Raw genomic sequence first — 25,613 nt, forward strand, 5'->3', positions numbered from 1 at the left:
CCTCGGGGCCGGGGGGAGAAAAGCAGAGGCCATGCTCCAGAAGTTGGGAGGCCACACGAAAGAAAGGGACCTCTGTGAGAAGAGTCCATGCGCCTGGAGGCCCGGAGGAGCAGGGCTGGGGAGGGGCCTATGGAGGGAGGGGGTTCGGCTCCACGTGACATCACGTTGATGCCTTTCCTGGGGTTGAAAACGAGGAACTCAGGAGGCATTGGTGGTGAGCGCCAGTCTTTCAGAGCACAGGATGGAACAGGGCCTCCAGCCGCTGACCCTGCCCCATGTATCTGCGACGGCCGGGGAGATTAACAACCCAAGGAGGCTATGATATGGTCCAAAAACTTTTCCTGGATTTCTTCCGCAGGCGACTGAGCCAGAGGCCGACTGCAGAGGAGTTGGAGCAGAGGAACATTTTGAAACGTAAGTGACCGAGCCCGTGGCGAGCGCTGCTGTTTCGTGGTGGCTTTGGTTATTGTTTGATGGCAGGCCACAGGGTTTCTCCTGTGTGCTGATGTGGAAGCGATCGAAACCCTCTCTGGTGGCGGAGGCTTCGTCCTTGTGTGTTCGAACATCTGAGAGAGCATCCCCACAGAGCAAGCAAATTCGAATGCACTTGGTTCGTGAGGACCTCAGGGTCTGCAAGAACCTGCCCTTTAGTGGGCTGCCAAGTCAGAGAAGCTGAAAAGTTTGAGTGAGAGAACTTACTAGTAAGTGAGAGTTGGGGTCACCTTTAAACCCAGATTGGCTGAAAAACTGCAAATATGATACTGATGGCTAAAATAGGGCAAGTAGCCATTTGAAAACGAAGACCAGAAAGTGTGACTTTCCACTGCAGCCAGCTGCTGGGGATAAAATCCCCCCTCCCTCTGAGCATTAAACCTAACGTCTAAGAGAGCATTTCCAAGGGGAAATCCTTCCTGGCCTCCTCTCAGGCTCCTACAACTGGCCGCTGGTATAGCTGCCCAGGCTCTCATTCAACAAAACTCGCTGTCACTGTGTCTGTGGACAGAAAAAGCCGATGAGCCTCTTGTTTGGTTCAGGACACAGAGATATTTGCCTAGGTACAGAAAGTCCATGTAGTGCTTAAAATACCTATTTTTAAAATGCTGAAAGAAATCAAGCATCTCATGGGCACCAACCAGTATGCCACAATTTAGGGGGAGATATTCAGCAATTGAAAACTAAAACCTCTCAGCTTCATCATGCTACACTCTCACCGACACTGCCCTCTAGATGGTCAACAGATATTTTTAGTTTAATTTCAGACCCTTTCTCCCCACACGTCTATCCCTTTCTGATTTGCTCCAGAAAAGAGAAATACATGCTACACAGAGTTTTACAGAATTTCTGTGCTATGCACGCACACACACGCACGCACACACCCACGCCCCGGTCACGTGAGGCCCCTGCGTGAGTAGCTGGGTATTTCCACTTGGACCAAACAAAAATGTTCTTGATTTTGCTTTTCTCGCCTTCCTCATTGTGGCCTTGCGACTGGGTCCGAGCCAAATGGTTTGCTGTTGAATGTCACGGGCGAGGGCTGTGATGGGGGGGCCGCTGTCGTGACCCATAGCACCCGTACCCCAGGGCACCCACCTGCGTGCCCTGTGCCTCCACCAGCATCCTGCCGCGCTGCTCCGGGCTTCGGCCACGCCCTCGCCTCGCAGTGGCTGCTCCTTTCAGCCTTGACCTTCCTCAGTCCTGAGGGCACCTCACCCATTTCCCAGATCTCTAGGAAGTTCCTAACAAAGGGGGTGCCTTTAAAATTTCTAAGTTTACTTTGCCGTGAACCAGAGTTAGAATTCTTTCAGATGATTTTCCTGGTTGGGGAAGCATTTGGCCGGCGTGTCTCCCTTTCTGCCCCAACTTGATAGCTGATCCATTATAAATTGTCTACGTTAGAGAGAAAGAAAGACAAAAAGGTGTCCATTTGTTCCTAAAGCCAGAAATCTGGTGAACGGGCTTTCGTCTTCTCCTTTTAAACTTCTCCCACAGATGTGCCTCACACGCATCCGTGGTCCTGCCGAAGGAATCTCTGTACAACTTTCTTACAGGGCCACATGGTACCTGGGGTTCCCAGCCTAACTCTTAAATGTGAAGGGGCTAAAAACGTCTGTGGAATTGTTCAGGTTTCAGAAGACAGCACTTCTCTCGGCGAGGGCACAGGTTTTGGAAAGAGAAGGCAGAGAATCCCCAGCTCACCTGGCTTCCCGAAGGCACCAGCTTCCACGCCTCGTCTGCCCAGATCCATGGGAGGCGGCGGGCAGGCCCCTCAAGTTAGGTTTTTCTCACCCTCCTGAAAGACACTTGGGTCTTAGAGACAGTTACTTGCGTCCAGTGAGCCTGGGGGCTCAGGTTCAGGGGAGCCAGGGGCTTACAAGTTGTTCCCACAGTTCCCTTTCGTTGTTGCCTCTTGCGTGTTTGTCCGTTTGAGTAGTTGCAAATTGAAGGATCACTTGACCACATTCAAACAGGGTCATCATGTCGCAGTTTCAGAACTTTTCGGAAAGGAGCTTATTTTTCCTGTCGGTATTTTTTCTTTTTTTCCTCCTGCGTTCTGAAATTTTGTTTTCCGAAATAGCTTTTTCTTTCTCTTTTTAAAATCTTGTGTGATTGTTAAACAAGAAATGTTTAGTGGTATCAGAAGACAACCCTCAAACAGTGTATTCTGAGAATTATCATCTGGGCTTTAAGTCAAGGGATGAACCACATCTCTAAGTGTGCAGGAGAGAGGCCCAGAGCGGTGGCTTGGCTGGGCGGTGGAGCTTTGCAAGCCGGGTCTGACTCCCACCCCAGGCCGCCCGGCCCTGTGGGCAGTACTGGCTCCACTGGGCAGCCAGTGAGACCCCGGGCACATCTGAGCACACAGTGTACTCTCTGATGGTGGCAGCAGGCCATGACCTCGAGGGCTTTTCCTGGTCTCCCTTCCCACTTGCCCAGTGGGGCTGTCTTGGTCCCTGCTGCCTGAGAATTCATGACCCTGGGTTTGTAAATGGCTTTGAACTAAAGGTATAGATTCCATAGGTGGTAGCTTGGGGCCCCTAGCCCTCAGAGGGACCTCAGGAACACCTGTAGGCGATGAGGGCTCTGTGCTCTGGGCAGGATGTCGACCTTCACGGCTCGGGAGGGGGCCTGTAGGATGAGGCAGCTCCGAGTGGAGTCTGAGGCCAGTAACCAGTGAGGAGGATAGGGCTGGCCCTGAGCAAAATGGGATGGGGGGGGAGGCAGCGTAGCCAAGCAAGAAAAGGAGCTGGACTGTTTGTCTGTCTGTTAGCCATGGAGTGTGTGGCCAGCCGCTCAAACCCCCTGGACCTTCCTATCCTCATTTCCAAGCCACGAGCAGTAGCCTAGGTGGTCTCGTGGGCCCCTCCTGGCCCTGATATGGCTACAAGTCTGTACATTTCAACCCAGTGCCCTCGAGCTGCCCCCCGGGTGCTCACCATCCACTCTAGACCTTTCCTTCCGTCCTCCCTCCCACCTACAAATGCAGCTCTTGGGGGCTTCCCTTCTTCTGGGGCTGGCAGTCTGCCTCCCAGTTTCTCTCTGATACATTAGTTCATACTAAGATAGTGATGGCTGACTAGTTGAACAGGTTTCTATCCAAGAGAAATTCTCATTTTTAAAAGGAACCCTGGGGCGGGGGCGGGGGTGCGGGGAAGGAGGACCTTTCAATTCAAAGGAAGGAGCTCTCGCGTGGGGTTTGGGGCAGCGGGGACCCCTGGGGACTTTGGCCCACGGCAGGATGTGGCCATTTCTGGAGCTGCCCCGGTCCAAGATCCTGGTCACCACAGGCAGTCACACTGGCCAAACCGTGCCCCCGGGGGTATCGCTCAAGGATGTGAGTTGTGCTCTGAACCACCGCCGTTCCTTCTGGCGGGAGGTGTTGCCACCTGCAGCGTGAGTTAACTGAGGCTGTGGTTGCTGCCATCAGGCTGGCAGGAGAGGCGAGGGCACCCCGCTTCTAGGCACAAGGGGGTCCCTGTTTTAAAGCCCTGTCCTATACTGAAAGCACTCAAGGGTGAGTGCGCGCTGCGCGGTAAGTTAATGGAGTTATGGAACCATAATTTCCAACGGTGATTTCAAAATGAGAGAACAAGGGCCCTTTTGATGCAGCCTGTGCAAAATCAAGTGGCCCTGGTGGTCTCTCTGATGCCACCCTCAGTTCAGTAGACAGGAAGCAGAGGCACGGAAGCCAGGCTGACGTTCGTGATTTTTCTTCAAGTTAGACAGTATTATGCTGCGATCCGTGCTTCCATCGCAAGGCCTGGGAGGAAAGTGAGGTACCCAAGGTCACTGCGTTACTTAGATACTCCCGCGTTCTCTGTCCTCCGAATCTCTGCTCCCTTCGGCACTTTACACACCTGATGCTAAGTCACCCCACATATTGAGCTGAGAAGGTTTAAGCTCTGGAGTCTGCTCTCCTAAGACGCTCCTTAGAAGTCTAAATGTAGGCAGTTGTATCCCACACTGTGGCCTCACCCGTGCTCTGTGGACTTGTTGGAAGATTCAAAGAATTAATGGAATCAGGACTTGTGAAAGGTGAGCGTTTTGAAATTCCAGCCTTGCGTTTGGCATCAGCCGTGCCTCGTTTTGTTCCTGTGGCAGGTGGCAGGCGCCCCCGCGGGGCCTGGCTTCTGTTCCATCCACGCAGGGCACCGGGCACCAGGGCCACATCACAGCAAGTCCCCTTCGGTCGCTGTGAGGCTTGAAGCAGAGCTGCGTGAGGCCCAGGTCTCGTCCAAAGAAGGGAGCCTTACCTCTCCCCGGATGCCCGTGTCACTGCAGATAGTACCCCACTCTTTCAGGACCTACCTCCTTGCCTCATAGCCCCTCCTCTTGGCCCAGTGTTTCGGCCTGCAGACTTGAAACCCCGTGTGACGTAAAACAAAATAAGGTCAACCCACTCACCACCCATTTGAAACAGTACAGGCAGTTTGGAAAGTGTCCCCACAAGCAGAAAGGGTGGCCAGGGTAGGGGACGGGAACTCTCTCCTCCTTTTCAAACTGAGCTGCTTGGGGCTTCCCTGGTGGCACAGTGTTTGAGGGTCCGCCTGCCGATGCAGGGGACACAGGTTCGTGCCCTGGTCCGGGAAGATCCCACATGCCGCGGAGTGGCTGGGCCCGTGAGCCATGGCCGCTGAGCCTGCGCGTCCGGAGCCTGTGCTCCGCGACGGGAGAGGCCACAACAGTGAGAGGCCCGCGCACCGCAAAAAAAAAAACTGAGCTGCTTGGCCTAGAACCTGCAGAGGTGCACCTTTGTGCAACACCGCTACCAAAATCTAAAGCATCTTAAATGTTTCTTTCAGCTCGGAATGAACAAGAGGAACAAGAGGAGAAACGAGAGATCAAGAGGAGATTAACTCGGAAGGTGAGACGATTCTCCATACCGAGCTGGGGCGGGACAGGGGGCCACCCTCCCCTGCTGTGCCCTATGTTGGCCTTGCAGCTGCCCGGCCCATTGGAAGTGACATTAATGGTTCCATTCCTCGGGTGTCAGGGCATGCGGCTCTCTGGACTCTCCAGGACCTCTCCAGGGGCCAGTGGTCCACTCACCTTCATGACCCTCAGTCCTTTTGGCTGTGACACTAGCCTACCCCCAAGCAACTTGATGTCAGGTGCATTCTATTTGCAGTTACAGTGAATATTTTGTTCTTAAAAATTCACTGTAACCCCATGAGGCAACTGGAAATTCATTATCAAAATCACAAGTTCTGATGTATCAGTTATTTGCTATGACCCTGGGAAAGTGCGAGTTTTCCTTGTCTCCACTGATACTATTCCTGACCTGTTTCCTAAGAACTATTTGAGTTTATTATGCTAAATCCAATTTGAATTACTGAATTAGGAAAATGCCAAAAGTATTGATAAATCTAATGAAGATGTTTGAAAAGCACTTAGATAAAAGTCAGAAAGCTAGAATTTTTATATGTTTTTAACCCCCAAAATAGATGGCTTGGCAATGTAATGTAGACCCAAGTGGATCTAATTCTATGAGTGGCCTCTTTGATAATAAACTCTTATTTGAGGCTATTCTTGGAGGATGTTGACAACTTTAATTAATGACACAGAAGGTATACTACTATATTCTGTCTGACTAGAGTGTTTTTCATCAGCTTCCTACAGTGACCATCTTGAGAGAAAGATACTCAAAGCTTAGAGACAGTTAAGAGACCCATTAAAATTAATTTTCTAAAGGTTTGTTAATGGATTTTTCTCCCTAGAAATATTATGCAAAGGAGGAAATTCAGAGATCCTGAAATATCGTACCAATTATTAAGGTGATGATTTGTGTTTCTCAACACTGTCTTGCCCTTAGAGCGTCCCAAACATATGGTGACAAGCCAAACACCATCCCAATTAAAGGGAGTAGGATAAGCAAGGGCCTGACAAGCCGCTGACGGGCTGGTGTCCCCTGGTGGGAAACTCGAACAAGAGCTAAGGGCCCTCACTTCATCCAGGTGCCCTCACTCCAGTCAAGGTCTGACTCTTCCATCCTTAAGACCACCCAGCCTTTGGACGCAGGGCATCCCTTTCCCTGAGACTGAGTAGTGAGGGGGACCGGGGGAGATGCATTATTCTGTGTCTTTGAAATGATGAGGGTATCAAAGGGAGACTGGTGATGACGCCTCGTTTCTGATAGAGAAAGGTCTAGACATTCAGAAAAAATGTTTAATCAGATTTTCATAAAGTTCATTGGACTTGATTGCTGGGACCCCAAAATTCTCCTAAACTTTAGGGTTTCTTGCTAAAAACTAGTAATAGGGAAAGATCTGGACATGCACCTAATTCTCATCTCTTTAAAAAGAGCATTCGATTTTGCAAGGGAAAGCTTGACTAATTGCATAGTTTGGCAGGACGGGGTGAGAGAAGAGGGTCTCCTCCCACACCCATCTTCCACGGGAGGGGTAATGCTAGGGGTGGGGTTTCTGCAGGTCCTCAAGTCTATCGATGAATGCCTCTTCCTCCCCCTGGTTACCTCTCTTTCCTTCTCCCAGGAAAACTGCCTTGTAATTTCAGCATTTGCCTCCCCTGGGACTGGCTTGGGGAATTAGAGATAATGAGCCTGAGTGAAGGGATAAACTGTTTATGAGGGAGAGACCAGAAGCAGCGTTCACATCTGGTTTTGTGAACAGAGATGTGGAGCGTGCCAGCAGGTAGGGAATCCATATCGCCTCCTGGCTCTGGGCACATTCTGCCCTCGGGAGCCTTTATCACACCAAGAGCAGAAGCCAGTGGTGGGGGGTGCTTTTCACTTACCCTCAGCCCGAGCATTTCCTCAGTATCGTTCTGTTTAAGACACTGAGAAGAATAAAACTCTGTAACAGATGCTGAGAGCCGCAGACCAGGCATTTTCTTCAGCCAAATTGAGACTGACCTAAAATTTACATGCTTTATCTTGGAATAAATGCCTGCTTCCCACTTCCAAAAACTCGCTAGCTGGCTGGCTGGCTGGATGAATGGGAAGTATTGGAGGGAGGATGGCTGGAAGGGAGGAAGGAAAGGAGGGAAGGAAGGGAAGAAATGTACCTGGGTCAGGTTGTATTGATAGTGGAATTGGGGTCTCAACGTACCCTGTTGTTGAGTAATTGGTTGCAAACGATATTATTGCTGCCATAGATGGAAACATAACGCTACCAACCTCTGCACCCCACCCCTTCTTCCAGCCCATCGTCTGCAGAAAACCAACTTTGGCTGCAAAGGTGATTTCCTTAGTGTCCAGGCAAGTAAGTTGGGTTCACGCACCCCAAGGGCTAGAGCCATCCAGGAGCCAAAGGCACCTCTCCTGAGCCCCGTGTGGCCAGGGGTGTGAGCCCTGGATCACAGCAGAGTCCGGGCAGTTGTTCTCCCGGCAGGAGAACTCGGCGTCCTCCTCACTCACTCCCTGGTGGCACTTGGGCCCGGTCTCTTCTTGATCTGGAGTGGTCGTGTCTAATCCCCACCAGATTCAGGCATGAACAATAGCCCCTCACCTTCAGAGCCAACCTCTAGGTTTCTGTTCACTCCAGACTCTACCATAGACAGGCTATTAATAAAATCTACATCATGACTGTGAGAAATTTAAATTAGAAATTCCGACTTTAACAACCTTTCTCCTGTCATGGCACACTTAGAAAATAGTACTGTTTGTCTAACACCCCAGGGCGAGCTAGTAAGTCCTTAGAAATACAAACTGGGGCTTGGAGTAGAAGTCTTCATGCCTTGTGGTATTACGGTAAATGCCTACGTACTCTAATGACAGTACAGAGCACCCTGCACTCACATCTTGGAGTCAGGACAGGCCACCAGCTTTGTTTACAGCACCCCTAACCATAGAGTGTGGGAAACCTCTGGTTTCCTGTGACGGGTCACAGCTGATGCCAAAATGCCCTGTCCCGGGCAAACCAGGGCCACCTCGGGACAGACTGTGCGGGAGCTACACAGCGTCTAGACAGGTGACCAGTGCCACAGCCCAGTAGGCCTCTGAGCCCCAGGTTTCTCCTCCCTTGGCCAAGGGGGACCAGCAGGCTGCTTTGGTCCTGTCCGGAGCCTCGCAGTAGCTGTCACCATTCTGCTCAGCACCAGCCAGGCAGTCATCTAATGATGCTCTTCCATTGTAGGCCAGTTGGTAGCAAGCTGGGACATTCTGGCACCGGCCAAAGGTGTATGGCCGCTGCGTGATATACAGTCAAAACAGCCGGGGTGGTTTGGATTCACTTGCGTGTGTTTGTTTTGTAGGCCTTTGTGGTAAGACTCTATTTGACTGCATCTTCTGTGAATAGAATTAAATACAGTCTAGGGCTTAGAGAAAAATTGCTTTTAACTAATATCGGTTGAACGTGAATTGACAGCATCCTAAAGAGAGAGCAACTGTGTTGCTCCAGAAGAAATAAATCTGGTGACAGGAAGAGATAATAGAAATGTCAGCCTTATGTTGTTAAAGTACAAAGGAAGGATGCTAGCGGGTAACACTGGGAGATGGTTGAATAATTCACTTGTTTCCTTCCTTCACCACAGACCTATCCAAAGGGCCCGTCCGAGTCTTCTTTGGCATCAACACGGGCTAGCTCTGCCTTTGTGGGCTCGCCTTTCATTTGAGCTATTGAGGGGTAGGGTCTCCCTGACCTCATACATCAACATACTCTCATTCCTGCACACCCCGGAGTTTGCACACCGTTTGCACATACACTTTCTTTGTGTCTAAGACACACACACAGAAAGTATTACAAACCTATCTTGCAGAGAGCACTAAATTTAACACACAGATGTGGATTCACAAATCGAGAATATGAAACTGTTGTGTGTTGGGCTTCCCTGGTGGCGCAGTGGTTGAGAGTCCGCCTGCCGATGCAGGGGACGTGGGTTTGTGCCCCGGTCCGGGAAGATCCCACATGCCGCGGAGCGGCTGGGCCCGTGAGCCATGGCCGCTGAGCCTGCGCGTCCGGAGCCTGTGCTCCGCAACGATAGAGGCCACAACGGTGAGAGGCCCGCGTATCGAAAAAGAAAAAAAAAAAAAAAAAACTGTTGTGTAAGGTTTCTGTCCCCTGATGGGAAAGGTAGGACAGACCTGGGAAGATCCACACCCATGCACAAAGACACACCGCGTGTGCAGACCGAGACACTGCAGTGTTATTAAGAGACGGCCTGGAGGCAGCTCATGAGTTAGTAAACTCCTTCACAGGGTCCTGGAGAAGTCCAGGAATCGGGAGCCCTGTGTCCCCCGGGCCCTGCCCCTCACGTGTGCGTGATGCGTCAGCTGCCTCTCTGGACCTCGTCTTCCCGCCTCTAAATTCACGGATGGACCAAGTGATCTAAACGTCATGGGCTGACCACATCCATCTCCCCGTCCCGCAGCTCAGCCAGAGGCCCACAGTGGAAGAGCTGAGAGAGCGGAAGATCCTCATCCGCTTCAGCGATTACGTGGAGGTGGCCGATGCTCAGGACTATGACCGCAGGGCCGACAAGCCCTGGACCCGGCTCACCGCTGCCGACAAAGTAAGAGGGGCGGGGCCTCACGGCCAGCCGGGTGCTGGGTCTCCAGCTTGCCGGTGCCCGGAGACCGCGTGGAGCCTGGGCGCAGAGCCAGGGTGCCTGGGTCGGTACTGGGGGCTGAGTGGCTGCCGGGCAGGCTGCGGTGCTGCTCCCGGCACCTTTCCCCAAGGGCTCCAGACAGCGTGCGGAGAGGGCGCTGAGCTGGTCCTCCCCTGCTCTGGAGAAGGCACAAGACAGATGCCTTTCATCCATACACGTATCTAAGGGGACCTCTGCTTGGGGATCCTTTGTGATTCTTATCCAGGCACCATGAGGAACTGGAGGGTAAGGGCCTTTAAAAAAAAAAAAAAGTGTAGGACAATAACGCTGTGCAGTGTGCAAGTGACAATAAGGGGACTCGGGTACACCGGGGACCTTCTCCTAGAGTCCTGCCTTTGCCCCATCCCTTCCCGGGGCAGGTGGCTTCCTCACAGGCCATGCGGGAGGTCACCCGGAGCCTGGCCTCTGGCTGGAGTGTGAGCCCAGGGAAGCCGCTGCACTTGGGAGGCGGGGAGGGGGAGGGAACTGACGCGGCCAGAGGCACCTCCCAGAAACCGGCCCCCCCGCCCCGCCCGGGGCAGGCCAGCCCCCAGGTCCTGACGAGTGGAAACCTCACCTCTCCCCTCTGTAGGAATCCATGGTGAGCAGCCCCAAGAACCGGCACCCCTCACCTCCGTCCCACCCCGGGCAGTTGTGTCACACAGATGTGACCTCGCTCTGCTCACACTCACTGCAGCGTGCTTGCTGCAGTCAAGGGAAGGGAAGGTACCAGCTAGAATCCTAAGCAGCTGTGAGGGAGCCAGTCCGGTCCCCCCGGGGCTGCTGGGAAGCAGTGCCCACACCTCCCACCCCCCGCCCAGCCAGGCACTTTAACCGAGTGCCTTCCTTCCTTGGGAGGAGCCATTCTGATCCTATGTAAAGACTTTTCCGGGGGTGGTGGGGGGATGAATCGGGCGATTGGGATTGACATGTATACACTGATGTGTATAAAACTGATGACTACTAAGAACCTGCTGTATAAAAAAATTTTAAAAAACGAAAACAAATACAGGTCAGGAGAGAGGTGAGACAGGCACTCACTCTACACTAAAAATAGTAATTGTAAGACAAAGATACATTTTTGGAGAGCAGAGCAATGTATTTTTTTGTTTGGGATATTTACCAATTGCTGGTATAGTCTTCTGGTCCCATATCAAGGGCTACATCTGGAGGACTCAGACCATAGCGTTCCTTCCATGGCATAGAAGACGTTCCCGTTGGTCTCTCTTAGACCATGTGGTTTTACTGCCTTAAGGAAGAGGAGCTTCCTTGGAAGGAACGAAGAGGGAAGCCCCCAGCCAAGAAGAGGGAACGTCAAGTCAGCTCCTTCTTGCCTGGGGGATAGTGGGAAGGAAAAAAAGAAAAGGAAGCTTATGGAAGTACCTTGTCAGGGTTCTTAATCTCCTGTCTTCAGTCACATTTTTGAGGCAGAATTGTGAGAGTAAGAGTGAGATGATAAGGTTGAAATTTCCAGAAAGGAATAGATAAACTGGAGGACAGCCACACCAGCAGCAAGTGTGGTACCACGTCCACTTTGTCCCAAATAGCATTGCTCTGGTAGACGGAATTGGCTAGGCCAGTGGGCCTGAGGTGGTGGCCCTGGTTGCTAATGGTTTGATTGATCAGGAGATAACGCTTTGAGGACTAACGGACCAGCAGCCTCAGAGGCTGGGGCTTTGGGCAGAAGCAGATTGCCTGGACTTCAGCCGTAGGTGAGGACATGAAACAATGGTTGTGCTAGAGCACAGCGCTCTGGGATCAGGCTGGATAGAGAATACAAAGTACTGAACACGGTGCCTGGCACACAGTGCATGTTAATGATCACAGTAACAAGAATACGGTCAACTATCGTGTGACCATTAAAATGTTTACAAATAACTTTATCTTAGGAAGAAACGCTTGTTACTACATTTTTAATGGAAGGGCACAGAGTGTGTATCTTTAATATAAAATACGCACAAAGAGGACCGTAAAGAGAAATACCATAGTATTTAGAGTTACGAATCTTCCAAAATGTATCTACCCGCTTTACTGCTGCTGGACAGTGCTGCTGTGATGAATTACGCTGCTATGAACATTCTTTTTCCATGTCTTTTCATTCACGAGTGCACACGTTTCTGCTGAGGTTGAATCTAGAAGTAGAATATGTGTGTCCTGCAGTGTGGAGAGGCTTCGCTGCTTTAGTAGTAATGCCACAGAGTGTCCCGGAGTGATTGTATGAATTTACACACTCCCCAGCGGCTTATGAGAGTTCTCATCGTTGCCCATTTCGGTGAACACGTGGTATCATCTTAGCCCTTTTGGGTGGGTGTGTAGTGCTTTCTCGGGATGGTTAGTTGCATTTCCCTGTTTTCTGATGAGCTCAAGCCCCTTTGCATATGTTGACTGGCCTTTTGTGAATGTCTGTTCAAGTCCCTTGCCCATTTTCTCATGCATTACTTTTATAATCATAAAAATTCTCACATATACAAAAACAAAAAGTATTAAATTGCTTTCTGCCTTGCCCTTAATCTTACTTATGCAAGCAGTCTGACTGAGGGGTGGCATCTGAACTGGCTCTCCAAAAATGGACGACCAACTTGAAGTAGAAATTGTTTTATCTGTTCCTTTCTAGAGATGCCTATCATTTTATAAATTATTATTTATGCACTTGTGTCTCCTGTCAGACTGTTAACTCTCAAACAGTGGCAACTTTTCTGATTCCTCTTTGCATAATACACCTAGCACAGTACAAATGCACACAGTAGAAGTTTTTTGGATGAATGGAAAAAAAAGACTTCCATCCTCAGACTCTCCGTGCCCTGATCATCTTCCCATCAAAGCACGTATCAACCTTAGAAAGAGCTATGGGAATGGGCCCACGTTTTAAATTTTCAGCCCCGAGGAAGAAGTAAGGTTTTCTCCAACCCCAGACGTTCTTTTGCTCCGGTCCTCCTTCCGCCTTCTCGGTGGCCCCAGACGATGGCCACATCTGTGACTGTGAGGACGAGGTCATTCAGGTTTATCTCATGCGTGTTTGAGGTTATTCAAAACACATTCCATACCCTCCATGGCGAAATATATCACCTCAGAGTCAACAGACTTGTAAAGGAGCCAAGGCTTCATGAGTCAAAGGGAAAGGGGGCAGCTGGCCATCACCCCCTTCATTTGGTTGGGGAATTTCACACACCTCCTCTAGAAGTATCCATCCTGAGGCATCGCTGTGCCTCTGATGAGCTTAGATTCACCAAAGAAAGATATGTGCACTCAGGACCCAGGAGTGTGGGCCAGGTGGAAGGGCCTTCTCGCTGCCCAGGTGGAACAGCTCTGGGCAGGATCCCAAATCGGATTGCTCGCAACTTAGATTTAGGGGGACGGGACTCTTCGTAGGCTCTAAAGGAGACCTCAGGTGATTTTGTTTCTCCCGGTGGAAGAATCCGTTTTATGCACGTGTATGGCTTTGTCGAAGAAAGAAAACATAGGAATAAAAGAAGGTGAGCTGCTTTCCAGCCTCTGCACTCTCATGGGCTTCTCTTCCTTGCAGGCTGCCATTCGGAAGGAGCTCAATGAATTTAAAAGCACTGAAATGGAAGTTCACGAATTGAGTAGACATTTAACAAGGTTAGTATCAAGTGGGGTTTTTTTCCCCTCAAATTATAACATTTACCCGCAAACTGAACTATCCCTAGCTGCTTCTGGAGGACAAGTGGTGTGGTGGGTGCAGTGAGGGGAGAAGACAGAAAGAGCTACATGGGGATCCACAGGTTCCACCGTGGTTTCTGAAAGTAAGGGAAGGAGCATGAAAGGCCCAGGCTGAACGCAACCTTCTCAAAGCCTAGTTTTTAACTCATTCAAACTGAAGATCTGCTAAATGCCAGACCACCAACATGGTGGGTACTTATGAGAACATAAGCTGAGGAGAAAAGATCACTTGCCAACGGAGACCCAACTAGGATAAAGTACCGAATCCTCATGGGACTTCGGAAGTGGGATCATGCCTGAGTCCATGTCGTTCTCCCAGACAGTCGTGTGTGATGCTACTTGGGGAAACTGAAGCACAGAGAGATAGGAGGGGCTTATACAAGGTCACAGGGCTAGTCAGCGACGGAGCCGCTGACTGAGTTCTTCTGACCCTCTCCTTTGGTGAACATCTGGAGAAACAGTGCCTGGCTCGGAGACGCGAGGCTGGGGTCCCCACCTTGCTGCTGAGCCCTTGCATAGGCTGAGAGCCCCCGGGAGCTCCAGGCTAAACTTCTCCAAAACCAAAGGTGAACTCGGTGGGCCTAAAGTTCTTGAGGGGTACTGTGGAGATTTATTTGCCTTTGGTTGGAGATTTAAGCCTTCCTGTGGCTGTCAGAAACAAGGAATTCGAGGATGGAGATCTTAGAGTGTCAAATCCGACACCTTTCGCAGCCCCTGGGTCTTGACTGAATTATTTGTTTTCCTAGGTTTCACCGACCTTAACAGTCGAATTCCTCTTGAGTGCTATGCTGTCTTCAAAACATAAGTTTATAAGAACCATAAGTGCTGGTATTTATTCACTTCCCCATTACGATGTAAATCTTCTGAACTACCTTTTTTTAAAAGAAGAGGAAAAGGAAACACAAGCAGGATGGCGATGGTTACGGCTCCGTGGTCAGAGGTGCTGGTGCCACTGCTGATAAGGGACTGTGCCCTGCCCCGGGCAGGGCCGAGGACACCGCAGACTTTCCAGCACTAGGAGAAGCCCTGGGCCTCTCCGGCCAGGCTGGCAGGTACCACGTTTGTTCAGGCTCCGGCGAGCCTTAGACGACAGACACTTTGGAGGCAGAGTGCAAAGAAAGCCGAGGCGGTGGATCTGGCCTGGGATGACTGTGCAAAGCGGGCGGTCCGGCTGGCCTTCTAGGCTTGGCCAGATGCACGGGCTCCAGGTGGGCCACGTGGTTGGGGGGCCCTGAGGCGGCGGCTGAGGGAGCAGCGTCCTCCTCTCCCTCCAGCATCACCCAGGCTGTGAACTGAAAGCCCGGGAGAGCCCTTTTCTGGGGGAGCCTGTGGCCGACAGTGTGTGCTCCAGGCCTGGAAGGCTGGCACGAGCGCCTGTCCTGTCCCCTCAGGCTGAGCCGGGCTGCCTTCCAGGAAGCTCTGGTTTAGAAGGGGAAAGTCGTCATTAGCAAAGCCCGGTGTCACGGGTGATCTTACGCATACCAACAGCCACGGGCGGCGTGGTGGGATCACGCGTGCGAGCATGAGACCCCTCTTGAGGGCATAAAGGCTGGGGTGACAAACTGCTTGGCCCACGTTCTTCATTTTCTCTGCATGCCCCAGGGCTGGTGAGCGGGTGGCTTGGCCGTTAATGGCCTTTGAGTCGAGGACCGATGCCTGCAGGCCAGAAACCATTCCTGAAAGGCTGCATTTCCAGCCGCTGGTGGACTGGTCCTCCAGAAGCACCTGAGGGCCTTCCAGGCTTGCTTTGCACTGAAGAGTCTGTGCAGAAGCCCCAGCGCTGGGCAGACGCCAGCCACACCTGCTGTGCTGGACCTTCCACGCCTGCTTCTCTGGGGAGCATCCTTCCTCTCCCCCTTGATGCTGGTGAGGGTGACTGGAGATGTATCTCTGACCACCCTCCTCTCTCGGGACCACAGGAAAGCAGCGGTGACAGGGTAGGTGAGGGTAGGATGTGCAGTGGAGGAGGGGCCTCTCCAAACCCTGACTGCGCTCTGAAGGAGGCCGCTTGAGCTGCTTCCGGTTTCCTTCCTGATGGAGCCTGTAGGGCCCTCAGCCATGCAGCTCTGCCTGGCATCCTGCCATGATCCTGTAGTTCCTACCAGCTCTCCCAGTGATGGCTTGCTCCCCACCACAGAGGCCCAGGCTTTAGAAAGCTGCCAAGCTTGGGCTTCACAAAAAAAGAGTTAACTGGTCCCCACCCCAAAACGCGTGGGATCAATTTACTCTTGGGCTCCACAGCCATGGGTGAGGCCAGTTCCTTTTCCGCTGGCGCTCACGGCCCCTGTGGCCGGCGTCACCGTGCACTTGGCAGGGAGCTCGGGGCAGCGTTCCAGTCAGTGCCCGCCGGCTGGTGCCAAGCTGGCGCACGCTTTCCTCGCAGCGCCTGGCGCCCAGCCCCAGGAGGACGTGTCACCCCATCCTTTTTTCTCTGAATGGTGAATCTGCATAGCTACGGCCGTGGGTGGGGTGACTGATTCAGGGAAGATGTGGCCAGGGCTGTAGCGTGGCTGTAAATGGCGTCTTCCCGAAAGGCTTACTGACCTTTGAAAGTGCAGATGGCACGCCGAGGGACGTGGGGCTCTGCCGTGCAACTCCTCCACGGCGGGCGCGTCTTCCAGGCTGAGGTGCCCGCCGGGCCAGGATCTGAGTCTGGGCTTCCTGTGGCTCGCGGTGGCCTGGAGCAACAGTCAGCCTGCCCCTGGCCCAGGAGCGAGTCCTAAGGGACCTCACTCCACTGCCTGGACGCCTTGCAGAGGCCAGTGGCTTCTCTGCTGGCCTTGGTTCCAGGCCTTTCAGATTCCCCGGGAACACGATGCCTAAATCGAGTTCCCCGCAGCTAGCCAGCGGTCCTGGGTTTCCGCCCAAAGTGCCCTACGGTTGCAGCCGCTTTGTGCGTGGAAGAAACCGAACGCAGTTTCCACTTCTCCTCCTGCAGGGCAGCCTTTTCCCGAAGTAACTCCCTGCAAGTGGAAGGGTGCCCCTCCCGTGTCACCACCCGCGAGCTGGGCTCTTCCAAGCCCGCTGTAAGCAGCTCCGCAACTTCCGTAGGCCACAGGATGAGCCCTCTGCTGTCTTTCCTTCCTTGAAGTCTTGAGGTGTTTATAGAAATCTATCCAAATTTCCTTTTTGCCACGTTGTTATGACAATTGAAAAATGTGTTTCTTTCTTTCCAAGATGACGATTCCATATTAAGGGGGAAAGAGAAGATGGGCTGGCTGGTTTACAAAGCATCCCTTTTCTGGAAAAGCTGCAGTTAGAGCCTTTTTCATTTGCATTAGCATCAGAAGAAAAACGTTGAGAGTTCTCAAAATGTTCCCCTCTCGAAATCAAATCGCCCCAAAGTCCCCACCCCATCCATGACAGAAGAGACGGCCATCAGCCTACTGAGTGTTTCGAAGTTGTTGATATTTCCCTCCCCAAAGGCCCTCAAAGCTCTGTAAAACTTTAGCCTTTATGTCAGGTTAGAGAAACCAAACGACGTGACGGTTGATGTGATGAAAACCTCCGAGCTTATTTTTCTCCTGCTTATGAACGTGTATTTATATTTGCCGAATGAAAATCATGGTGTGTGCTTCGGTGAATGGAATTTCAGGCTCTCCCTGTGCACAGCCAGTGGGCGAAGGTCACCTTAAACAACTTTTTCTTCCCAGTTGTCTGTTGATCCCCAAGCCGGTTGCTTTTTTCCAGTTGCTTCCCGGGTGTCTGTACATAGTTTGTCTTTGTATCAGAGAACTCTCCTGTGTTCTGCTTTAACAGCCACCGGCTGTATGAGGAAGACAGTGTGAATAGAACACAAATTAAACTGGATCTCTATGGCCTAGGTTTTGTACATACAGAAACTGCATGGTATTTAAATTATTGTTTGTCTCTAATGATGTATGCAGTTTCTTTAAAAACAAACCAAAAAAAAAAAAAGTCTTAAAAACAAATCATTTCCTTGACTCCTGTGTTGTTTTATCGACCACCAGCAGGAACCACCGAAAATTCTTGGTTTGGCTGGGGTAGGGGTCGGGGGAAGGGGTAGGTCAGCGCATCGGCAAAACAGCAAGTTATGAGGACACAGAACCAGCTCATGTTATTTGGTGTTATCGGTGAAGGAAGGGCCGTTGGACACAAATAACTTTCTAGATGAGTCCTAGTCCTAGCGTACAAAAGTTTTTTTCTTCCAAACATCTTCTAAAGAATATCTAAATGTATTTACCAACTTTCTGTCCTTTAGTAACCTGGGAATGATGAATATAACTGTTACTGCCCCGAGGGAAAGCCCAGGCAGCTTTGTTCTTTGAGTACTTACATCTGCCCCCTTTCTTGAGCAACCTGAGGATTTGCTTTATAGGACAAAGACCTTCTCCGCTCAACCTTTTGGTCCTGTCTTGTCTTTTTGAAGGTTTTAGGGGAAGCAAGAAGGGCTGCAGTGCTTGCTGGCTGCGTTTTAGGTGGTGGGAGTGTTGATAATATGCCCTTGGTCTGGTAACCTAGGAAGGTGGCTCTGGGAAAGAGGACCTGGCACAGCGCCGTTCCCCTGCGCCACTGCCAGGAAGCACCTGGGCGTCCTTTCAAAGCACAGATGCTGACTCCGAGGTCTAGGTGGGCCTGGGATTCTGCATTTCCAACTAGCTCCCGGGCCATGCTGATGCCCCTGGTCCAGGAATCACACTTCTGAGCAAGGGCGTGGGAGATCGATCCAATGGGAGCCACCTTCCCTGTGCCTGGGAATCACCAGCCTCAGAAGATCGGCGTGACCACTTACAACAAGCGGGGTGCACTGTTTTCTTTGCTGAGCAGCAGCAGCAAAGCCCTATTGGGGGTCCGTGTGACTGCATCACAGTCTGCGCAAGCTCCCACCTGTGCAGGAAGAGGGACGCCAAGCTGGCGGGGCCACAGCAGAGAGCGGCAGCAAGCGGTTTACAGAAAGGAGTGCAGGTTGCAGGCGAAGAGCTTCTCCATCGTTCTGCCGTCTCCTCACTCCAGAGTTCTCTGACCTTAAGTCAGAACTTGACTACAGCTGCCTAGGGGAGTGAAAGGACTCGAGTAAGAACAGCTCCAACAGGCTCTGGCCTGCAAGACGGAGGGAAACTGGCCGTCACCCTAAGAGAAAGGTCTTAACGAAGTAAAGAAGGTCATGGCTACACATTCTCAACAGGTAGAGGACCTGGTGTGTCCACCCTTGGATCATCGTATGACGAAGTGGTGGCCCTGGCACGACATCTAACTGGACAATTTTGGCCAAGTCACTTAATTTCTCTGGGCATCAACGTCCTCCTCTGGAAAGTGGGGACACTGAACTAGGTGTCCTGTAGTGTCCTTTAGGACATCAGCTGTCTAAGATTTGGGTTTATCTGAATTTTTCAAACACTAAACTTAGTCTTTAGCAAAGAGTAAGCTTTGGGTAAGTCCTGCTGGGGAAGGCTCTCGGAGAACAGCTTGGATGCCACACCTGCCACCCCTCCCTGCCTTGGGCTGGCCTCCTGGAGGGCTGCTTGGCACTGGGACCTGCGCTGTCTCACGTGTCTTCGTGGGGGCCTGTCCTAAAGCTGCTGTAACCAGATTATGCCGTCCCGCCTCCCCCTTCCTCTGGGCAAAGCATCCTGGAGGGGCTTGTAGGCTTGAGCAGTGATGCTTAAGAAACAGCCCACTGTCCCCTACAGTGCCCCAAGTTCAAGGGCACCTCAGATGTGGGTACTTACCCCTGATTATTAATGCAAAGGACGAGTTTGATGCTGGGAACGTTTCCTGGCTGGCTCCACGGGGCCTAAGTGCTGTCCTGGCCTCAGATGACTCCATGTCTACAGCTACCACTCAGATCCACCCTGAGCTCCTGACCCAGGTGTCCAAATGTCACAAAGCAGCAGTGTGGGTCAAATTGATGCCCTGGGGTCAAATTCTGGCTCTTCCACCCCTTACTAACTGTGCAACTTTGGACAAGTTACTTAATCTCACTGTGCCTCGGCTTCCTCATCTGTAAAATGGGAATAATGGCACCTATTTACAGGCCTGGCAGGATTAAATATGTATAAGGTGCTCAGCACAGGGTCTGACACAGAGTTCGGCCTTACTACATGTTAGCTCTTGAGGACCTGGCCGAATGGCAGAGCAGGAAGACGCTGAGCTCACCTCCTCTCATGGGAACGACAAAATTACAACTGTTTGCAGAGCCACTGCTGATGAGAGAGACTGGAATCTAGCAGAAAAGATCTTCTACCACTAAAGATATAAAGAAAGAACCACAAAAAGGCAGATTTAGGCAGGTTTAGCCAAGACCCACACCCCAGGGTGGGCAGCCCACAGAAGGAAGGATACTTATAATGGCAGAGGTTCTCCCCGAGAAGTGAGGGGTCCAAGCCCTACATCAGGCTTCCCACCCTGGGAGTCCTGCACCAGGAAGACAAGCCCCCAGAACGTTTGGCTTTGAAGGCCAGCACGCTGACTTTGAGGAGAGCCAAGGGGCCATGGGAAATAGACTCCAATTGTAAAGGGTGCTCACAGAATCTCACACGTCAGGCAGGACCCAGGGAAGAAGCAGTAATTTGAAAGCAGCCTGAGTCAGACCCACCTGCTGATCTTGGAGAGCCTTCCAGAAAGGCAGGAGGCAACTGGAACTCACACTGGGGTCACAGACACTGTGGCAGCCATTTTGGGGAGCTTGTCTACCAGGAGAACACCGGGGCTGGCAAGCACCACTTTGGAATCCTCTCTAGCTTCTTAGCACCAGCTTCTTAGCTGCTCTGCCAGTCAGCCTGTCAGGAATAGCACTGGGACACCTCAGGCCACGTAAGTAACAGGGTGGGGATACAGACCCACCCACCAGCAGGGCTGCTGCCTTAAGACCCCCTGAGCCCACAGCTGCCCAGGGACACAGCCCTGTCCAGAGGGCCCAAGACCTAACCCCATACACCAGTGTGCCAACACTAGCCCTGGGACCCACCCACCAGTGGGCCAACACCAGCTCCAGGACCCCCAATCCCTGCAGCCGGACACCAGGATCCAGCTCTGCCCACCAGACTGCCAACACTAACCCCAGGACCAGCCCCACACACCAGTGGGCAAGCACCAGCCCCAAGACCCCCTGGGGCATGGCCCTGCCCACCAGCAGGTCAGCACTAGATCTGGGAACCCCAGTCCCCACCCCCAGAACGCAGCTCTGCCCACCAGTGGGCCAGCCCTAGCCCTAGGACACTCTGAGATTCCACAGCCAACTGTCTCAGGACCCAGCCCTACCAACCAGCAGCCTGGCAACGAACTGGACCAGGGGCCAGCCATACCTACTAGACTGCCAGCAGCAGTCAGCTGACCACAACAGGAGAACCCAGGCAGCCCACATAGGGGGCACCCCTACAGCATACATACAGCTCTGGTGACCAGAGGTGAGTGCACTGCTGGGATGCGTAGGACGTCTCCTACAAAAGGCCCCTTCTCCAGGGTCGGAAAACGTAACCAACCTATCAGATACATAAAAATAAAAACAGCAAATTAGACAAAATGAGGAAACAGAGGAATGTGTTACAAGTGAAGGAACAAGATAAAACCACAGAAGAAGTTAAGTGAACTGGAGACAGACAGTCTACCCAATAAAGGTTCAAGGTAATGATCACGAGGACGATCAAACAGCTCAGGAGAAGAATGGATGAATACAGAAGTTAGAAGTTTCGAACAAAGAGTTAGAAAATACAGAGAAGAGCCAAACAGATGAATACAATAACTGAACCTAAAAATACAGTAGAAGGAATCAACAGCAGATTAAATGATAGAGAGGAACAAATTAGTGACCCACAAGACAACAGTGGAAATCACTGAGGTGGAACAGAAAAAAAGAATAAAAAGAAATGAGGACAATTTCAGAGACCTCTGGGACAACATCAGGCATACTAACATTTGCATTATAGGGCTCCCAGAAGGAGGAGAGAGAGAGAGAGAGGGAGAGAGAGAAAGGGGCGGAGAACATATCTGAAGACATAGTAGCTAAAAACTTGCTTAACTTGGGAAAGGAGATAGACATCCACCTTCAAGAAGCACAGGACCAAACCAAAGAGGATCATACCAAGACACATTGTGATTAAAATGGTAAAAATTAAAGATAAAGAGAATATTAAAAGGAAAATGAAACAAGTTATGTACAAGGGAACCTCCCATAAGGCCATCAGCTGACTTTTCAGCAGAAACTCTGCAGGCCAGAAGGGAGTAGCATGATATATTTAAAATGGTGAAAGGGAAAAACCTATAATGAAGAGCACTCTACCCAGCAAGGCCTTCATTCAGATTTGATGTAGAGATCAAAAGTTACACAGACAAGCAGGGCTTCCCTGGTGGCACAGTGGTTGAGAGTCCGCCTGCCAACGCAGGGGACACGGGTTCGTGCCCCGGTCCGGGAAGATCCCACATGCCGTGGAGCGGCTGGGCCCGTGAGCCATGGCCGCTGAGCCTGTGCGTCCAGAGCCTGTGCTCCGCCACGGGAGAGGCCACAACAGTGAGAGGCCCACGTACCGCCCAAAAAAAGAAGTTACACAGAAGACAAGCAAAAGATAAAAAGAGTTCAGCACCACCAAACCAACTTTACAAGAAATGTTAAGGGACTTCTCTAAGCGAAAAAGAAAAAGCCACAACTAGAAACATGAAAATTATGAACGGTAAAAGCTGATTGGTAAAGGCAGTACAGTAAAGGTAGTGAATCAACCACATGTAAAGCTAGTAGGAAGGTTAAAAGACAAAAGTAGTAAAATCATCTATATCTGTGATAAGTAGTTAGGGGGATACAAAAAGTTGTAAAATATGATGCCAAAAAAAAGTAAATGTGGGAGGAGGGGAGTAAAAATGCAGGGTTGTTAAAATGTATTTGAAGTTAAGAGATCAGCAATGTAATTACATATATACATATAGATTGCTATATATAAACCACATGGTAACCACATACCAAAAATCTGTAATAGATACACACAAAAGAGACAGGAATCCAAACATAACACTAAAGGTAGTCATCAAATCACAAGAGAATAAAAGAACAAAAAAGAACTACAAGAACAGCCCCAAAACAATTAAGAGAGTGGCAATAAGTACATACCTATCAATAATTACTTTTAACTGTAAATGGATTAAATGCTCCAATCAAAAGACAGAGTGTTTGAATGGATACAAAAACAATACCTGTATATATGCTGCCTACAAGAGACTGACTTCAGATCTAAAGACACACAGACTGAAAGTGAGGGGATGGGAAGAGATATTCCATGCAAATGGAAATGAAAAGAAAGCCAGGTAAACAATCCTTATATCAAAGTACTGCACCAGTTTACATAGTGACATGCTAGGCCACAAAACAAGTTTCAGTAAATTTAAGAAAAATGAAATTCATATCAAGCATCTTTTCTGACCACAATGCTATGAGATTAGAAATCAAGAAAAGAACTGCAAAAAAACCCACAAACACTTGGAGTCTAAAACAATATTCTACTAAACTAACAGTGGATCACTGAAGAAAAAAAAATCAAAAAACACCCAGAGACAAATCAAAATGTAACACAGCAATCCAAAAATCTATGGGATGCAGCAAAAGCAGTTATAAAAGGGATGTTTATAGTGATACACGTCTACCTCAGGAAACAAAAATCTCAAACAACCTAGCCTTACACATAAAGGAACTAGAAAAAGAACAAACTAAACCCAAAGTTAGTAGAATGAAAAAAATCAAAGATCAGAGCAGAAATAAATGAAATAGAGACTAAAAAACAATAGAAGAGATCAATGAACCTAAGAGCCAATTCTTTGAAAAGATAAAATTGATAAACCTTTAGCCAAACTCATCAAGAAAAAGAGGGCCCAAATCAATAAAATCAGAAATGAAAAAGGAGAAGTTACAACCTATAAACAGAATACAAATGATCATAAGAGATTACTATGAACAACTATACACCAATAAAGTGAACAATCTAGAAGCAATTGACAAATTCCTAGAAATGTACTCTCTCCTAAGAATGAACAAAAAATAAAAAATATGAACAGACCAATTACCAGAAATGAAATTAAGTAATAAAAAACTCCCAATAAACAGAAGTCCAGGACCAGATGGCTTCACAAACACTTAGAGAAGAGTTAACACCTGTCTTTCTCAAACTATACCAAAAAATTGCAGAGGAAGGAATGCTTCTGAACTCATTCTGTTAGGCCAGCATCGCCCTGATTCCAAAGCCAGAAAAGATATCACAAGCAAAAAAAATTACAGGCCAGTATCACTGATGAACCTAGATGCAAAAAAAAATCCTCAACAAAGCATATTAGCAAACTGAATTCAATATTGCATTAAAAGGATCATATATCATGATCAAGTGGGAGTTATCCCAGGGATGCAAGGATGGCTCAACATCTGAAAATCAAGATGATACACGTTAACAAACTGAATAAAAATCACATGATCATCTCAACAGACGCATAAAATTCAACATTCATTTATGATTAAAAACTCTCAAAGTGGGTATAGAGGGAACATACCTCAACTTAATAAAGGCCATATATGACAAACCCACAGCTAACATCATACTCAACAGTGAAAAGCTGAAAGCATTTCCTCTAAGATCAAGGATGCCCACTCTAACTACTTTTATTCAACATAGTATTGGAAGTCCTAGCCACAGCAATTAGACAAAAAAAAATAAAAGGAATCCAGATTGGAAAGGAAGTAGTAAAACTGTCATGTTTACAGAAGACATGATACTATTACTTAGAAAATCCTAAAGATGCCACCAAAAAATAACTACAGCTCATCAATGAATTTGGCAAAGCTGCAGGATACAAGATTAATATACAGAAATCTGCTGAATTTCTATACACTAACAACAAACTATCAAAGAGAAATTAAGAAAACAATCCCATTTATCATTGCATCAAAAAGAATAAAATACCTAGTAATAAACTGACCTAAGGAGGTAAAACACCTGTACTTGGAGAACTATAAAACACTGATGAAAGAAACTGAAGACAACCCAAACAGATAGATATATCGCATTCATGGATTGGAAGAACGTTGTTAAAATAATCAAAATACCCAAGGCAATCTACAGATCAAATGCAAATCCTATCAAGATACCAAGGACATTTTTCACAGAACCAGAAAAAATCTAAAATTTGAGTGGAAACATGAGAGACCCTGAATAACCAAAGAAATCTTGAGAAAGAAGAACAGAGCTGGAGGTATCACACTCCCTGATTTCAAGATATACTACAGGGACAAAGTGAGAGAGTGGCATGGACATATATATACACTACCAAATGTAAAATCGACAGCTAGTGGGAAGCAGCCGCATAGCACAGGGAGATCAGCCCAGTGCTTTGTGACCACCTAGAGGGGTGGGATAGGGAGGGTGGGAGATCCAAGAGGGAAGAGATATAGAGATATATGTATATGTGTAGCTGATTCACTTTGTTATAAAGCAGAAACTAACACACCATTGTAAAGCAATTATAGTTCAATAAAGATGTTAACAACAGAAAAGATATATTACAAAGCTACAGTAAGCAAAACAGTATGGTACTGGCACAAAAACAGACACAGAACAGAGAGTCCAGAAATAAACCCAAGCACTTATGGTCAATCTACGACAAAGGAGGTAAGAATGTACAGTGGGGAAAAGACAGTCTCTTCAGTAAGTGTTGCTGGGAAAATAGAACAGCTACATGTAAAAGAATGAAATGAGAACATTTTCTCACACTATATACAAAAATAGACTCAAAATGGGTTAAAAACCTAAATGTAAAACCAGAAACCATAAAACTCCTAGAAGAAAACACAGGCAGAACACTCTTTAACATAAATTGTAGCAGTATCTTTTGGATCTGTCTCCTAAGGCAAAGGAAACAAAAGCAAAAATAAACAAATGAGACCTAATTAAACTTAAAAGCTT

At 49.3% G+C, this 25,613-nt stretch overlaps 2 protein-coding genes across 5 annotated transcripts in view; one reads left to right on the plus strand and one right to left on the minus strand.

The window, feature by feature from the left end:
* Window positions 1-13,783, plus strand: part of PHACTR1 (phosphatase and actin regulator 1) — a 535,135-nt gene extending 521,352 nt beyond the window's left edge. Inside the window, 4 exon segments of the mRNA XM_029242440.1 lie at window positions 359-414; window positions 5,301-5,362; window positions 9,826-9,966; window positions 13,565-13,783. Of these exon segments, the coding sequence (XP_029098273.1) occupies window positions 359-414; window positions 5,301-5,362; window positions 9,826-9,966; window positions 13,565-13,747 (442 nt within the window). The 3' untranslated portion in view covers window positions 13,748-13,783.
* LOC114907140 (TBC1 domain family member 7) overlaps window positions 9,995-25,613 on the minus strand; it is a 48,387-nt gene continuing 32,768 nt past the window's right edge. The window contains exons 8-10 of one of the 4 annotated variants that reach the window (XR_003796643.1): window positions 20,279-21,164; window positions 19,840-19,929; window positions 18,529-18,734 (exon numbers count right to left, since the gene is read on the minus strand). The gene's annotated coding sequence lies outside the window, so the exon portion shown is untranslated. Of the gene's footprint in view, window positions 13,602-17,352; window positions 17,489-18,528; window positions 18,735-19,839; window positions 19,930-20,278; window positions 21,165-25,613 lie in introns of those variants that run through there. The other 3 variants (XR_003796645.1, XR_003796644.1, XR_003796642.1) reach the window with 3 other exon arrangements.

This window comes from Monodon monoceros, unplaced genomic scaffold (assembly GCF_005190385.1).
Source record: "Monodon monoceros isolate NGI ecotype Baffin Bay Population unplaced genomic scaffold, NGI_Narwhal_1 Super_Scaffold_3, whole genome shotgun sequence".
In the NCBI taxonomy this organism is placed as follows: Eukaryota; Metazoa; Chordata; class Mammalia; order Artiodactyla; family Monodontidae; genus Monodon; species Monodon monoceros.